At 41.5% G+C, this 16,435-nt stretch overlaps 1 protein-coding gene across 7 annotated transcripts in view; it reads right to left on the bottom strand.

The window, feature by feature from the left end:
- Positions 1-16,435, bottom strand: part of NCKAP5 (NCK associated protein 5) — a 1,209,945-nt gene that overhangs the window by 143,836 nt on the left and 1,049,674 nt on the right. For all 7 annotated transcript variants that reach the window (XM_044936196.2, XM_025261907.3, XM_044936194.2 and 4 more), the window contains exons 11-12: positions 12,659-12,760; positions 7,302-7,490 (exon numbers count right to left, since the gene is read on the bottom strand). In XM_044936196.2, coding sequence (XP_044792131.2) covers positions 7,302-7,490; positions 12,659-12,760 — 291 coding nt within the window. The remainder of the gene's footprint in view (positions 1-7,301; positions 7,491-12,658; positions 12,761-16,435) is intronic.

Here is a 16,435-nt window from a genome sequence, read left to right as displayed (position 1 = left end):
TAGACATGATTGAGCCCTGTGGATCACCAGTTTATAGAAGGTAAAGGCCATCATTAAACTTAGTTCATCCTCGTGGTTGATAAATATTCACATATAAATGTATTTATTCATTAGTTAATGCAAACTAGTTTATTATGTAGCAAAACTCTACTTTGCCAGGTCCTGAATTAAGGAGTGCATGATATAGATAAGTACAAGATAAGGACCCTGCCTTCAAGGAGCAGGTGACCCAGGAGGAGTTGGGCTCAAGTACTGTAAGTCAAGGGAGCAAATGAGACATAGAAAACTAGTAGGTACTCTTGAGTTACAGAGGAGGGAGACCACATGTGTGTTTGAGAAACCACAAAAAGCATATGAGAAGTTCTCTCTATTCTTCTCCTTCCTTCTTTCCTTCCTTCGTTTTTACAACAAACTTAGCCCTAGAAAGATGGATAGGTTTGCCTTAGTTTAAAAGTAGAGGACTTCCCTGGTGGTGCAGTGGATAACAATCTACCTGCCATTGCAGGGGACACGGGTTCGATCCCTAGTTTGGGAAGATCCCACATGCTGTGGAGCAGCTAAGCCCGTGTACCACAACTACTGAGCCCATGTGCTGCAACTACTGAAGCCCGTGTACCACAACTCCTGAGCTCGTGTACTGCAACTACTGAAGCCCGTGTACCGCAACTCCTGAGCCCGTGTACCACAACTCCTGAGCTCGTGTGCTGCAACTACTGAAGCCAATGTACTGCAACTACTGAAGCCCGTGTACCACAACTCCTGAGCCCGTGTGCTGCAACTACTGAAGCCAATGTACCGCAACTCCTGAGCCCGTGTGCTGCAACTACTGCCCTTGCACCTCATGCCTGTGCTCTGCAAGAGAAGCCACCACAGTGAGAAGCTGGTGTACCACAATGAAGACCCAGAACAGCCAAAATAAATAAATAAATAAAATTTAAAAATATATATATATATATATTTTTTAAACTAGAGGAAATAATTTCCAGGTAGAAGAAATGGAATGGCAAAGACCTTAATTGGAAAAGTATGTTTAAGGAACATTTAGGGAATAATCAGAAGACAGTCTAGCTCACTGTGCAGCGTTTATGGGAGGTGAAGAGGGTAAGAGGAAAAATGAGTTGGTCCAGGCCTTATAGTCCCTTCCATTCTAACAACTGAAAGTTAGAATGTCATGCGGCTTCAAGACTTTATTTGATAGGCAGTGAATATCCATGAAATATTTATACACACAGAGCAGCTGGCCATTTGCTGTTAGAACCCATAGCAATGATTGACCTACTAACTTTGAAAGGTCAATTTCCTGTTCTTCATATTTCTCCAAATACCAGTATTAGTTCTGGAGAAGTGACCAAGAAATGACATAGAAAAAACATGGCATTCTCCTCAGACATTCACATTTATCAAAATATTGCTAACAAGAAACAGAATGGCAGAGGAGGAAACTCATGCTGACCGAGCATTTGCTGTCTACCAGCCACTGACCCAGTGCTTTGACTTAATTTTCAGAACAAGACCATGAAGCAGACAATATCAATCCTATTTTCAGAGGAAGGAAACTGAGATTCAGCAAGATCTGTCCTTTGGAGATCATACAGTCAACGAAGAGCTAGTGCAGAAGTTTCAACTCTGGTTTTCTGGGCCTTTTCTATGACTCAGTTCTGAAGTGGCTGCATGGGGATCTGAACGAGGCAGTCTGGCTCTAAAGACTGCACATTAATCTTGAAGTGATACTGCAAGAGTCAGGCTTAGCCTCTGTTCTCCCCTCTGTATTAGTCAAAGTCATAATAGAGACCATAGGTTACTCCAACAGCCCTCTTCTGAATGAAAGTTGCAGAGTTTAATCACAAACTAGCACTCAGGGAAATTAGGAGGCTCAGAACTAATGACTTTTTAAAAAAAGGCTGTATAATTAATGCCGAAGAATGTCTATGAATGAATCTGATACATGTTCTCAGTACCAATCTTGGCTAAGAGTTACAGCTCCCGTTGGCCTCTCCACTAGCTGCCCTGCTATCCTGGGACCCTAAACACTCACGCATATGCTCATAAGCAGACATCAACTCAATGTCACAAACTTACTTTGGAATTTCAGATTTTTACTAAGCCAACAGCATTTGCTTGCATTTGCTTACACTGAAGACTTTTTTTTTGTTTTGTTTTCATAAAACTGACCTTTGCTATCAACGTGTCTTTTTTTTTTCTATTTGTTATATAAATATTTAATTGTATCAAATTATATATATTTTGTTTGGAAAATTCTCCAGGATCAGAAGTTGCTGTGGAGAGATCTATTTTGGTGATGCTTCCCTTCCCCCACTCCTTCTTCTCTGCTGTGCCATTAAAAACTTCTTTGGAAAGCAGAAAAAAAAACCCTTTAGTGGGTATTATAGACTGACCAGTGAATAGACTGCCACAGCTTGGGTTTCAAAGAATTTCCATGATTCTGATGTCACATGCACAATAAAGAAGAGAAGCCAGATAGAAGTACTCCATCAAAGCTTGAAAGGGGCAGATTTGTTCAAGCCATAGAAGATGTGCTCTGCGTCAGCCCACCCACTTCCTTCCTGCCCCACAGTCTGCCCACGCTCCGGTATGATTCATCCCCAGGGCCAGCAGCTGCGAAGCTCCCAGGGCCCAGGCTCCCTACCCTGTGAGATTAGCCACATTCCTCAATCTGTTTTCCACAGAAGGTTATGGTACTTAATAACTTGAGAAAAGTTGGAGATAATCTTGAAACCTGAGAAAGAGAAGCACAAGTCTCCTGTTGGGGAGGTGGTGGGGTACAGCTTCTCATTTTTTGCAGGAAAGTCAGAAGAGAGTTGCTCTGGAAGGAGGGTAGTGGCTGAATGATACTGCTGCTAAAGTAGGAGCCTGGGTTTAATGTCCACAGTTCTTTTCTATTTCTTAAATAGATAATTGTTTCACACATTCTTTTTTGTTCCTGTTTTATTAAAGGACGTTCTTGGTCTTATGGGAAAAATCCATCCCAACACCTGGGACTCTTCCAAGTTTTAGACTAATTCAAAATCTAGCAGAATAGTTGAGGTTCTGGAGCCAACTGCTCAGTTCTACTTACTGGCTATGAGACCTTGAAATAGACGTGTAATTTCTCAGGACCTCAGGTTATTCCTCTGTCAAAGAGGGGAAATAAGAAAACCTAAGTAGTAAGTTAGTGGGCCTTAGAAAGCATCACTACGAACAAAGCTAGTGGAGGTGATGGAATTCCAGTTAAGCTATTCCAAATCCTGAAAGGTGATGTTGTGAAAGTGCTGCACTCAATATGCCAGCAAATTTGGAAAACTCAGCAGTGGCCACAGGACTGGAAAAGGTCAGTTTTCATTCCAATCCCAAAAAAAGGCAATGCCAAAGAATGCTCAAACTACCGCACAATTGCACTCGTCTCACACTCTAGTAAAGTAATGCTCAAAATTCTCCAAGCCAGGCTTCAGCAATACGTGAACCGTGAACTTCCTGATGTTCAAGCTGGTTTTAGAAAAGGCAGAGGAACCAGAGATCAAATTGCCCACTTCCACTGGATCATGGAAAAAGGAAGAGAGTTCCAGAAAAACATCTATTTCTGCTTTATTGACTATGCCAAAGCCTTTGACTGTGTGGATCACAATCAGCTGTGGAAAATTCTTCAAGAGATGGGAATACCAGACCACCTGACCTTCCTCTTGAGAAATCTGTATGCAGGTCAGGAAGCAACAGTTAGAACTGGACATGGAACAACAGACTGGTTCCAAACAGGAAAAGGAGTATGTCAAGGCTGCATATTGTCACCCTGCTTATTTAACTTAAGGAATTCCCATGAGAAATGCTGGGATGGAGGAAGCACAAGCTGGAATCAAGATTGCGAGGAGAAATATCAATAACCTCAGATATGCAGATGACACCACCCTTATGGCAGAAAGTGAAGAGGAACTAAAAAGCCTCTTGATGAAAGTGAAAGAGGAGAGTGAAAAAGTTGGCTTAAAGCTCAACATTCAGAAAACGAAGATCATGGCATCTGGTCCCATCACTTCATGGCAAATAGATGGGGAAACAGTAGAAACTATGGCAGACTTTATTTTTGGGGGCTCCAAAATCGCTGCAGATGGTGACTGCAGCCATGAAATTAAAAGATGCTTACTCCTTAGAAGGAAAGTTATGACCAACCTAGATAGCATATTCAAAAGCAGAGACATTACTTTGCCAAGGGTCCATCTAGGCAAGGCTATGGTTTTTCCTGTGGTCATGTATGGATGTGAGAGTTGGACAGTGAAGAAAGTTGAGCACTGAACAATTGATGCTTTTGAACTGTGGTGTTGGAGAAGACTCTTGAGAATCCCTTGGACTGCAAGAAGATCCAACCAGTCCATCCTAAAGGAGATCAGTCCTGGGTGTTCTTTGGAAGGAATGATGCTAAAGCTGAAACTCCAGTACTTTGGCCATCCCACGTGAAGAGTTGACTCATTGGAAAAGACTCTGATGCTGGGAGGGATTGGGGGCAGGAGGAGAAGGGGACGACAGAGGATGAGATGGCTGGATGGCATCACCGACTCTATGGTTATGAGTTTGAATGAACTCCAGGAGTTGGTGATGGACAGGGAGGCCTGGCGTGCTGCAATTCATGGGGTCGCAAAGAGTTGGACACGACTGAGCAACTGAACTGAACTGAAGTAATAAGTTTTCATGGTCATTAAATGAGCTAGTGCTTATGAAGTGCTAACAAAGCTGACACATGGTAATTACTCAGTAACTAGAGCCATTTTCCTCCATGAAGGGCAGGCTAGTGCATTTCATTAAAGTTTCATTTCTGCCTTTCTGTTTCTACACAAAACAATACTAAAAATAAAATACTTATAAACTACCAAAGAGCCAATGGTCATATATTTATTATGGTGTAAGCTGAGCGCCAAAGAATTGACGCTTTTGAACTGTGGTGTTGGAGAAGACTCTTAAGAGTCCCTTGGACTGCAAGGAGATCCAACCAGTCCATTCTGAAGGAGATCAGCCCTGGGTGTTCTTTGGAAGGAATGATGCTAAAGCTGAAACTCCAGTACTTTGGCCACCTCATGCGAAGAGTTGACTCATTGGAAAAGACTCTGATGCTGGGAGGGATTGGGGGCAGGAGGAGAAGGGGATGACAGAGGATGAGATGGCTGGATGGCATCACCGACTCGATGGACGTGAGTTTGAGTGAACTCCGGGAGTTGGTGATGGACAGGGAGGCTTGGCGTGCTGCAGTTCATGGGGCTGCAGAGAGTCGGACATGACTTAGCAACTGAACTGTACTGAACTGAAGCTAATATTCATGTTCAAATTTATATTGTATGAATTTATTATGCCAGTTAATACTAAATGAGTACTTAGTACATGGTAAGAACTTAAGTTTCTTAAATAATGCCATTGAAAGTGTTTTAATAGGACTGGGTCAGTTTTCTGGGTCCCTGAGAATTAAGACTTTTCTCTGGGGAATGTGACAGGCATGCTGGTACTCCATGTGAATACCATTGTGAGTTGGGACACTGTTAAATTTCCAGATGATGTCTACTGGAGTATGTAAGAAGTGTCTTAAGAACCTTATTCCTCCTTTTTCAGGGAACAGATGTCTCTAAAAGATCAAGGTTTGTTCTAACTGGAAAAATTTTAGCCAAAAGGAAAAAAAAAAGAAGAAGAAGAAAGGCTGAGAGGGAGAAAGGAATAGTTGTGAATGAAAAGTGCTGAGCGAGGCGCCCTGAGAGCCAGCAATATTCAGAGACAAAGAGAGGGAACATCCTCCCGACCATCTCCCCAGTCTGCTGAAAGCCAGGTAACTAGCAGTCATTATTCAGAATTCTGAACATCTTAGAAAGAGCAGTTTTGATAACACCCCAGGCTCTGCACTTTGCATTGTAAGTCTGAGTCCAAGGGAATAAACTCTAAATTCAAGCTTGAAATCTTTTTCTCAGTTCTTGTTCAGAGTATGACAAATGCCCTCCCTCACCTGAATTTTCTGACAGTTATAGACATTCCCTGGTTTTTTGCACTTCTGACATTATAAACTAAATTTATACAGATGAGAGAAAACTGACCTCCAAATATTCAGATTCAGGGCTTCCACACTCTTCACTTTTCTTTTTCTTTTAAATTAGTTTTTATTGGAGTATAGTTGCCTTACAATGTTCTGCTAGTTTTCAGGTGTACAGCAACGTGAATGTTATATTATACATATATCCACTCTTTTTTGGATTCTTTTCCCATAGAGGCCATTATAGAGTATTGAGTAGAATTTCCTGTGCTATAGAGTGAGTTATCATTAGTTGTCTATTTTATACATAATACCAATAGTGTATGTATGTCAATCCCAATCTTGTTCTTCTTTAATATAAGGAAACTGTGAAAACAGCTATTCCAGATTCTTCACTTATACCGGCGTGCAAAGATGTTTATTCAAATCATGAAGAAATCTCTGTCATATGAGCCCACTTAGCAGATGCAAGTCATTCTAGTCACAGGAGTTATTTAACAATCTGGTAAAGAAACTCCTGGCATCTATGTGGAGACTTTCACTGAAGCTATGGTGCTTGAAATGTACCATAGCATTTTCTCTCTGTACTGTACCTCCTTCAATTTATAGCCAATTAGAGTTTTATGAGGCTATTGCATTGAGTAGAGGAGGTCAATATATTACATTGCTATTTTTGAGCAGTAAATTTCCACAAAGCTAATGAGACTTCCAAAACTTATGGTCATTTATTCTGAGAGAATGCACCTCTCTCCCTATTCTCCAGAAGAAAACCTTCTCTTTGAGGTTTCATAGGGCGCTCAGTCTGGGATGACTTGGCCTCATTCAGCCTGATTTGCACTGGACATCGACAAGTCTCTCCGAGCATCACAGCGATAGAGAATGTCTATAAAACTAATTGAAAATGTCTGAGTCAGTCTGAAGCATGGTCAGTTCCACTAGGCCAGGGCTCCCACTCCAACTTGATATAAATCTGTGAACTTGGTGGGCTCCACCAAAGCACAGAAGCAAACTGTCTTTCTCTCCCAAACTCCCTCCCATAATGTCCTCATCATCTGAGATCAAGTCATCATTCCACTCCTCTCTGGCTGTGTGACTTCTAGCAAGAAACTTAACCTTTTAGAGCCAATCTCTCCTTCTGTGTAATGAGGAAGATAATATCTCCCTCTATGGCTTTGTGAGGTGTAAAAGAACAAGGGCTCAGCAAATGCATGTTTCCTTCTTGGCCTCCCTCCCACCTTCCGCCTTCCTACCAGAAGAGGCTTTTTTCCTGGTTCCCTCTGATGCTGCAATGCCCCTGAAGGAGCCTTACCCTTTTCCTGAGGGTCTTTCCATCATGCCACGTGTAGGAGGAGCCGCTGGAATACTCGCTGCAGGTGCTGGAGAGAGACAGCTCACTGCTGCTGTAGCTGCTTCGAGGGCAGAGATGACCAGAGACGGCAATCCCCATGCCAGGGCATTTCAAAGCAGGGGTTCCTGCTTTTGTGTTCAGCTGGCAGCCCTGAAAAAGCAGGACAGCTCTGAGCTAGGACTCTGCTTAGGGGAGAAGAAATACCAACTCAACATCATAATGAGGGAGGCATGAAAATAGTACTGTGGTGAGAAACACAGACTTCGGGGTCGACAGACTAGGGGTTTGACTCTTGACTCTGCCTCAGACTAACATGTGTGGGAAATTACTTAATCTCGTAGAGCTACATCTCCTTTTCAAAAAGTGATAACGCTGCCTACCGTATAGGGTCCCTGCAAGGACCAAGTGAGGCTCTAGATGAGATGCATGCAGCACAAGATCCAGCTTAGAAGCAGGTGCTCAATTATTATGAGCTGCCACCAGCATTAGGCAGAAGTGAGATTCATGGGGTCACAAAGAGTTGGACACGACTGAGCGACTGAACTGAACTGATGACCATAGTAGTTTCTCATTTTATCCAGTCACACTGGTTAAAGGATCACATCAATATCAAGTCATGAATCTAATGTGAGAAAAGGAAGAACACAGAGCAACTTCTTTGGCTTAAGAGTTCATGGGCATGAGCCCTGGACTGGAAGTCTAGCAACCTGGTTCTCAGGCTATACGTGCCACCAGATATGAGATACAGAGCAAAGAAAACATTTAACTTCTGTGGATCTTAATGTCTCCCTGTGTAGGGCGGGCCAGTGCTACCAGATCACTGCTATGATCCGTATGGCTCTGATAACATCACTGTAAGTCTGGGATCAAATGCCCAGGAAATTATGTCCTGTAGTGAAACACCAAACGAAGGAGTCAGGAAGCTCTGCTGTGCAGATTCCAGGACTTTTCAGATCAGATCAGTTGGATGTTCAAATGATAAAAGAGTTTCACATCAAACAGATCTGGGCCCAGCAAGAGGGATCCAGGCAGTTAAAATTCTAGTGGGTCTGCACAAGGCACAGGTGGCAAAGCCATAAACATCCCAGCACATCTTGACAGCCACATTACAGGCCCCTAATGTAACAGATGAAGCTCCACTAACTGGATGGGCTAAATTAATTTAGCATCCTGATCGCAAGAATGGAATCTCTCCATTACAGTCTCATTCCTGTCCCCTATCTAGAAAAGCTTTGTCTCAGAAACTCATGGATGGGGGAACCATCTGTCTTCGTGTCACTGGCAGAATGGCAAAGCCTCTTACTTATGCAGTTTATTGACACTTTATGGGAGCCTTTAGTACCTGAGTACTTATCACTGTTCTCCAAATGCAATTTCAACGACGATGACTAAACACCAGTGTGGGGAAGGAAGGTGATGCTGTCTGGGAGCCTTTGTGGTCAATAGGAAACCCCTGCATCAGTACAGAGGGCACGTTTAACCTGCTCTCTCATCAATATCCATAATGCTTAATAATGTTAGATTTTCAATATCAGGCATCTTCCTTGCTATTGATACTTCATTTTGACTGCCTAATAATCTCTTAAAGTGGTCTGAAAATGCCAGGGAATTTTACTACTCTATTTTTCCCCCTGAAATTTGGCTCTAAATATCACTGAAAGGAGAAAGTTGTCTTAAAATCCAGATTTCAGCAATATCTATTGATTTATGAACTTATTTATTGTCAGATGCAATTTAGTTAAAGGGAGTTCATGTTTATGTCTCTATAGCTGCCCTCCACACATGGTCCCAGTGTCAGGAGAACAGGCTGAAGGTTTCAGCCACTGCACACATCTGGAACATGCCAGAAACAGACTTTCAGAAACGGCACATCACAATCCACTTCTACTTGTGTGCTTTCTTTCTTCTCCATCCCATTCTCTGATATTTTGTTACTTGAGTCAGTAGGGTGGTGGTTTCTATTTTGGATGACCCCTCCTCTGAGGCTTTCCCAAGGGCTCAAGCAGTAAAGGATCCACCTGCCAATGTAGGAGATGGAGGAGATGCAGATTCAATCCCTGAGTTGGGAAGATCCCCTGGAGGAGGCAATGGCAACCCACTCCAGTATTCTTGCCTGGAGAAGCCCATGGGCAGAGGAGCTTGGCGGGCTACAGCTCATGGGGTCATAATGAGTGAGACACAACTGAGCAAGCGACTGAGCATGCACCTCTGTTCTGATGGTGGTGTCTACCATTCAGGGAAATATTATGTCTGTGTCTTTTGAGGCCATCAGATCTAAACTTCTCCAGCGGCCTTTCTCACACACTGCACAGGTGTTAGTCACTGTTTGCGTTCTACTTTTCTCAACAGTACTGAAGCTTATATGTGATTTCCCTCTGTCTTTCCAACCTTTACCATTTCACCTCACCCATCACAATTATACCTATTTTTATAGCTCAATTCCCAGGCCTCTTTTTAACAAATATGCTTCTCTGCCCTGTTATCAACCCTGTGTGCACCTCTGATAGATGCTGGATTACGATGACAGGAAACTAGAACACAGAAGATGTGCTAGGAGAGAAAAGCATTGTTGTCTCTCCCTTGACCTTGAACCTGCGATGCCCTGACATGACAGAGGGTACTGTGAGGAAGTGGGGAAGGCCCATCAATGTTATATGGAGGCGGGCAGGGCTGGGGTAATTATATAGAAAAGTATCCTTAAGCCAGGCTTTTCATACTTTAATATTCACATGAGTCATCCCAGATCTTGTTAAATATAGATTTGCTTTAGCAATTCTGAGGAGGGGTCTGAAATGTAGTATTGTAAGAAATTCCCAGATGCTTTGAGGCTGCTGTCCAGGGCCTGTGCTTTGAGTAGAAAGTCCCTAGCCTAGGAAGAGCTTTGAGAGAGGATAACCTCTCATGTGAATTACCTGGTAGCAAGCTGTGTATCTCAGTCTGACCTGGGCTGTGCTGAGCAGGATGAAGGCAGGGGTCTGAGCCCTCCCTGGGAGCAGAGTACTGGAGAGAGGGTGTGTATAGTGGGCTGATTACAGAGTAATTCCTTGACAAGAAGACGAAGGGGCTAGTCCTCTCTACTGGGAAATTCTCCCACCTTTCCTGACCTTGGACAATTGATGTTGGAATTTAAGAAGGGACTCAGAATCTCTGACATCATGACTGAAAGTGAGCTCCTTTCTCCTGAGGTTTCTTCCCTCATTAGCACATGATTATCATCAGGATTATCTGCTCATTTATAAGGTCATTTATAAGGTTTAAATCCTGGCTCTCTCACTGGTTAACTCTTTGATTTGGGGAAAATTACTTAATTCTTCCACACTTTAGTTTCCTTTTTTCTAACCGGAGATAATGAAAGCTCCAATCATACAAGATCAATGTGAAGAGTGATGGGCCTCTGGCAATCAGTAATTGTATGCTTCCCAGGTGGTGCTAGTAGTAAAGAACCCGCCTACCAGTGCAGGAGATGTACGAGACTTGGGTTCGATTCCTGGGCTGGGAAGATCTCCTGGAGGAGGACATGGCAACCCACTTCAGTATTCTTGCCTGGAGAATCCCATTGACAGAGGAGCCAAGCAGGCTACAGTCCATAGAGTCACACAGAGTCAGACATGACTGAAGCTACTTAGCATGCAGGCCCTCATGCTTAATGACACTAAGTGATTATTAGTAACAATAAAGTTTAGTAACTTTTAGGTTTTGCTACTATTACTAAAAAGTTTTTTTTTTAGTATGTGTGTGTCTTGGCTCTTCAACAAAATTGTACTTTACAGCCTCCCTAAGGGACTCTGTATTACCTTTAACATGCCATCATATATGATCTGTGATGAGAAAGTCAAAAGTGGGTGTACTTTGTTTCTGGGGAATCACTGATGTGACCTGGACAGGCACACTAGCAGGTACTTATCTCAGCTCTCATTCTCCATCTCTGCCATGTTCTTCTGCGGCTGTGACATGGGGCCACATATTTTAGAATAGAAGACAGCCAGAGCAGCAGAGATCTCACTATGGCCCCAAATTCTCAGCAGGTACTGTGTTAATGTACATGTCATATGTTATCTCATTTAATCCTCATGATGACTCTCAGAAATAGAACAGAAATATCATTCTTCTCATTTTCCAGATGGGGAACCTGAGGCACTGTTGAACTGAAGCTTTAAAATCTTGTCCAAGGTCACCCAGTCAATACAAAGTTCTGATGTCAGGCCCAGGTCTCAGCCACTATGCTATAGCCCTAAGTAAGGCCCTTGACAATAAGCAGAACTCCTAGACATATACAGACTGCCAAGCATCCTCCTGAGAAGAGTTGTAATAGATAGTTATTATTAATAAAATTCTTGTTTGCCTAAAGATGTATGTTGGTCTCCATTGCAACATTACCCTAATTATGTTGACTGAATTGACGAAGTACACTGTTTGCACTATTCAAAGTGTTTTTTTCCCATAGTGTATTTTAGATTACCACCTTGAAGCACTCATGTGCTTTAACATACTTATTTTGTGAAATGCAATACAAAATCCACAATTTTAGTTTTAAAAAAAGGAGAGAGACAGAGAATGAAGGCAAGAATTTCTTGGATTAAAATTTGCAACTTAAAAAATTCCTGATCTTAAGGCCATCTTTTATATTGGATGGCATTAGGGTATTCAGGAATGTTTAAAGATGGCAGTACTCCACTGACATGCAATTCCAACCTAACTTGAGAATATTCACTTTTGATATAGACTCTCTACCTATACTTATAAATTTATACAGTAAACAAAAAGGCCAGTTATCCACAAATGTCCATCAGTCATTGTTTTAAGACTAACATTTTTCATTATATATTTGACTCTTGTATTTTTCAAGCTATCTTTTTTTTTTTTTTTTATGTCAATGAGAGTTAAAAAACCACGCTGGTTAAAGTTTTGCAAAATAAGCACAAAGCTAACCCTAGCTAAAGAAAAAAAAGTACAGCCCATGAATTTTTAAAAGTTCATACATAATATATCATAAAAGTAAGATGAGTAATATGGGACATGGGCTTTAATAAAAAGCTCCTTGACCATTTCTCTGTGACTTTGAGATATAATCAATACCCAAAAAAGGTATCTTGGGGACAAGGCAAGATTTATAATGTTTTTGCTGAGAGTGACATTTTCTACTTACTCTATCAGCTGGGGGATATGATGCTGAATTGCAGAGAACACAAGAAAGGAAAGTATTTTTATCTGCCTGACAACGCTTCAAGGGTGTGTTTTATGGTTCACTTGTGACATCAGATTTGATGGAGGAAAATAACCACCTGAACAGGTGTTCTGAAGGCCACAGGGAAACTCACATGCATTTCAACATCAGTTCGTGAGTGCGTCAGACTCTGGCTTCCTTCCACATCTGAGAGTAAATCCCCGGATGAAAGATCTAAGATGCGTGAGTGAAGTTTCTGGGTAAAAACAGGCAGAAACTTTGAACAGTGTTGATTTAATTGTTTGTTTCAAAATCCTGCCTCAAACAGGTAAATCTCAAAAGAGTTGACATTTCTAGATTAGATAACACATATCCTAACCCAAAAAATGTTTATCTGAGTTTATTAGTGTTCTATATATACACATGTGCAAATTACAGCTTATAAACAATAATCACACTTTCACAGTCTGTCAATATGTGTTGGAAAAAAAGTAGTAAGGAAAAAGAAATAGGAAGAAAAATGTGAATACCCCAATACACTTATTAGCCAGCATGAAAATTAACTTTTGATGTTCACATTATGAAACACTCACCATGTTAACCTTATTATGTTGAGCAGTGGTTAAAATTTGAGCAAATAATTATAAAAATGACCTTATTTCTAAAGAGCATTGATCTTGTGAAATCTTCCCTTGCACACATTTCAACTCAAAGTCATTAAAGTCATCTGTTAGGAACAATTAATGTGAATAGAAAATAATTGCATCAGGGATCTGGGGACTTGGAGGGTTTCATGCATTAATATTCACATGCTATTCGATTATATACTCAATTCTTTATTTCAGTTTTGCTTGGGTGGCCTCCTAAACCAGGGACATTTCACTATATTAATCTTTATCCTAATTACTAAGGCTTTTCTGTGGACATTAAATTTGATCTGTTTAATTGCAAATACAATAAAACTTGTGATTTATGTCTCATGTTTCTGCTAGGCTGATGACATTTTTAAAATGGTACTTGCAGCCTGGTTTGTCTTGGTTACAACTTTTGTGACTTCAGACACTAAAAAATCGAATTGAGTAAGTAAATAATGTGACTGAGATGGCTCCCTCACCTCTGAAAAGTTTTTCTATTCCTTTGTCTCCCAGGAAAGGCCTTGCTGCATGCTGATGTTGATCTGGGAAATGACTGATTCTCTGCCATTAATTCCTGCTAGGATCATCTTAGCGTGCAGGGGTTGCCGGACAGTCACGTTGTCCCAGCAGATCCATCATGTTGTCAGCAAGGACGTAAATGCCTCTAAAATGAGGCCTGTTTTACTCTGTTTCCCATTTGACTTTCTTCAGGTTCAACTCGTGTGAAAGCCCTCCGTACGTGGTTAGTTGGGAGGTTCGTGGTGGTTCGGTTGCTAGTCATGTCCAACACTCACGATCCCACAGAATATAGCCCATAAGTCTCCTTTGTTCATGGGATTTCCGAGGCAAGAATACAAAAATGGGCTGCCATTTCCTTCTCCAGGAGATCTTCCTGACCCAGGGTTCAAACCTATGTCTCCTGCATTACAGGTGGATTCTTTATTGCTGAGCTTGGTTAGTTAGTCACAACAAATTCCATTCAGCTCTCAGGATGAGCATGGTGGTAGGGCTGTGCTGCATCCAATTGCAAGAATAAAGGCATTTTCTTTTTTTTTTTTCCTGCTATGGGTCAGTTCTCCTTCTTATCAGTGGAGCCTCAAACCATTTACTTCAGACTTATACTTTTGCTTCTCTCAACCTGTGTTTGTGGAGTTTTTTCACCAAAAATGACATAAATAACTGGTTGTTCATTATTTTGAAAATGATAGTTTCTCCAAGAAAGTTAAGACATAGGTAAGTAGCACCAGGATGTTGTTTCTGCACAATTTCTATAATGCTTATCTCAAGCATTCTCTAGAGCATGAGTTCCCTGGGACCAAAGATCCTTTAAGACTCAAGACTTGTCACAATGTGAATACTCAGTAAGTAACTGCCTGAGGCTTCTTACAGCCCATAAAGAAGGAGCTGTCTATATTTTCTCCACCCAAATCTGGGTTTTAAGGACTGAGAGAGTGCCAAAAAAATGATAACATTCTGACTTAAGAACACATTTATCATTATGCAAAGAGTCCAAGAAGTTATGGGAAATGGCATTCAACAAAAGAAATGATGATTTTGAGTGGTATATCATGTGATTTGGGGGAAGAGTCCTTATAGATTAGATATCTGACTTCTTATTTGGTTAATGGTTATATTTCATTCCTTTTTACCAGATACATGACGCCATCATTTTGCGTTCAGCATGGGTATGTGTATATATAAACTCATCGTCCTAAATGATGTTATATTTTATTTTATTTTTATCCAAGTGGTCAGGTTTCCCAGGTGGCTCAGTGGTAAAGAATCTGCCTGCCAATGCAGGAGATGGAGGTTCGATTTCTGTGTTGGGAGGGTCCTCTGGAGGAGAAAATGGCAACCCACTTCAGTATACTTGCCTGTAAAATCCCATGGACAGAGGAGCCTGGCGGGCTGCAGTCCCTGGGGTCATGAAGAGTTGGACTAAGCAACTGGGCATAGTCCGTTTTCTCCACTGAAATATGGAGAGTCATGAGGGAGAGGGGAAAGATCCTAGAGCAAGGGGACTTGAGTTGTATTCTAAGGTACAGGTTTTACCAGATCTGGGGATGTAACTGAATCTTTTTGTCTCAGATTACTTGCCAGCCACAAAGGGATGGAAGAAGCTACTTAACCTACCTCTCAGGTAGGGAAAGGTGCTGGCATAGTCAGAAAGGATAATAAATAAGACAGCATGGTGAAATTTATAGTCTTATATCAATTAACTGTCATAACTGATAGTTGGTAATTTCTTAAATGTTAAGATACAAATGAATCATTTACTGTTATAGTTTCCACATAGGTAGGGAAAATAAAAATTGACTTAGATGAAAATAAAATCTACTTCTGTGTTAAGGCTGTAGGTAAGAAAATGATAGGTAAAGATCATCCTTTCAAATAGACACATTCTTCATGGTTAAATTACCACAAAAGCTCACCAGCCCACAGGTGTTATACTTCTTATAATAAGAATTTTTATGAAAGGTTTATATATATATATATATATATATATATATATATATAAAATAAATCATCAAAGGAGGAGAGAGATTATCACTATTCAAACTGGGACTGTGATATTATCTGGCCACAATTCAGATCTCTGGGAAAAGTAGGTAAAATGTATACACAGGGAACTCAAAGTCAGAAATACATATTCACACAGGTATGTGTGTGTGTATATATATATATATATATATATATATAGATTTTCAGCTTCATGGAGAAGAGGCTACTTCGTGTCACTATGCAGCGGGAGGGGTTAGGATCTGTGAGACCAGCGGTGGTGCGGCTCAGTCCACAGTCAGAGTGCACGCTCACACCAGAGTGAAGAGACCAAGGTCAGCTTTGGGGACCTGGGAATGCCAGAGCAGCCAGGGTCAGAAATACATGCCACGTTAATGATTTTTTGGTGGGTTACTCTGCCTTCAGTCAGTCAGCTGTATTTTCTATTTTACAGTTTTGAATGTGTAACTCAAGGCTGAGAAAGGCTGCACTCAAGGCCAGCTGTCCATTATCCGGCAGGATGGAGGTGGAGTGGCCCCTTCATGGTACCAAGGCTGGCTCCACAGCTCTCCAGCTAATAAAGGCAGCAGACTGGGAATGATGTTCATGCGGCCTTTCAGAATGGGGCTGGAGGGCCACTTTGCCCATTTTCTGTCTCTTCTCAGTCATTGAGCTGCAGATCTTCAGATGCTTAGTGATGGCTTGTGGCATTTAACAGAATTCTACCTGTGGGTTTTTGCTCAGTACTGAGATGATGTCTCAACTGGAATGCAGTGATTGCTGAGGCCAGGGAAACA

Source organism: Bubalus bubalis, chromosome 2 (assembly GCF_019923935.1).
Source record: "Bubalus bubalis isolate 160015118507 breed Murrah chromosome 2, NDDB_SH_1, whole genome shotgun sequence".
Lineage (NCBI taxonomy): Eukaryota > Metazoa > Chordata > Mammalia > Artiodactyla > Bovidae > Bubalus > Bubalus bubalis.
Note: the sequence above shows the minus strand (reverse complement) of the source record. Positions and strands in the feature narration are given on the sequence as shown.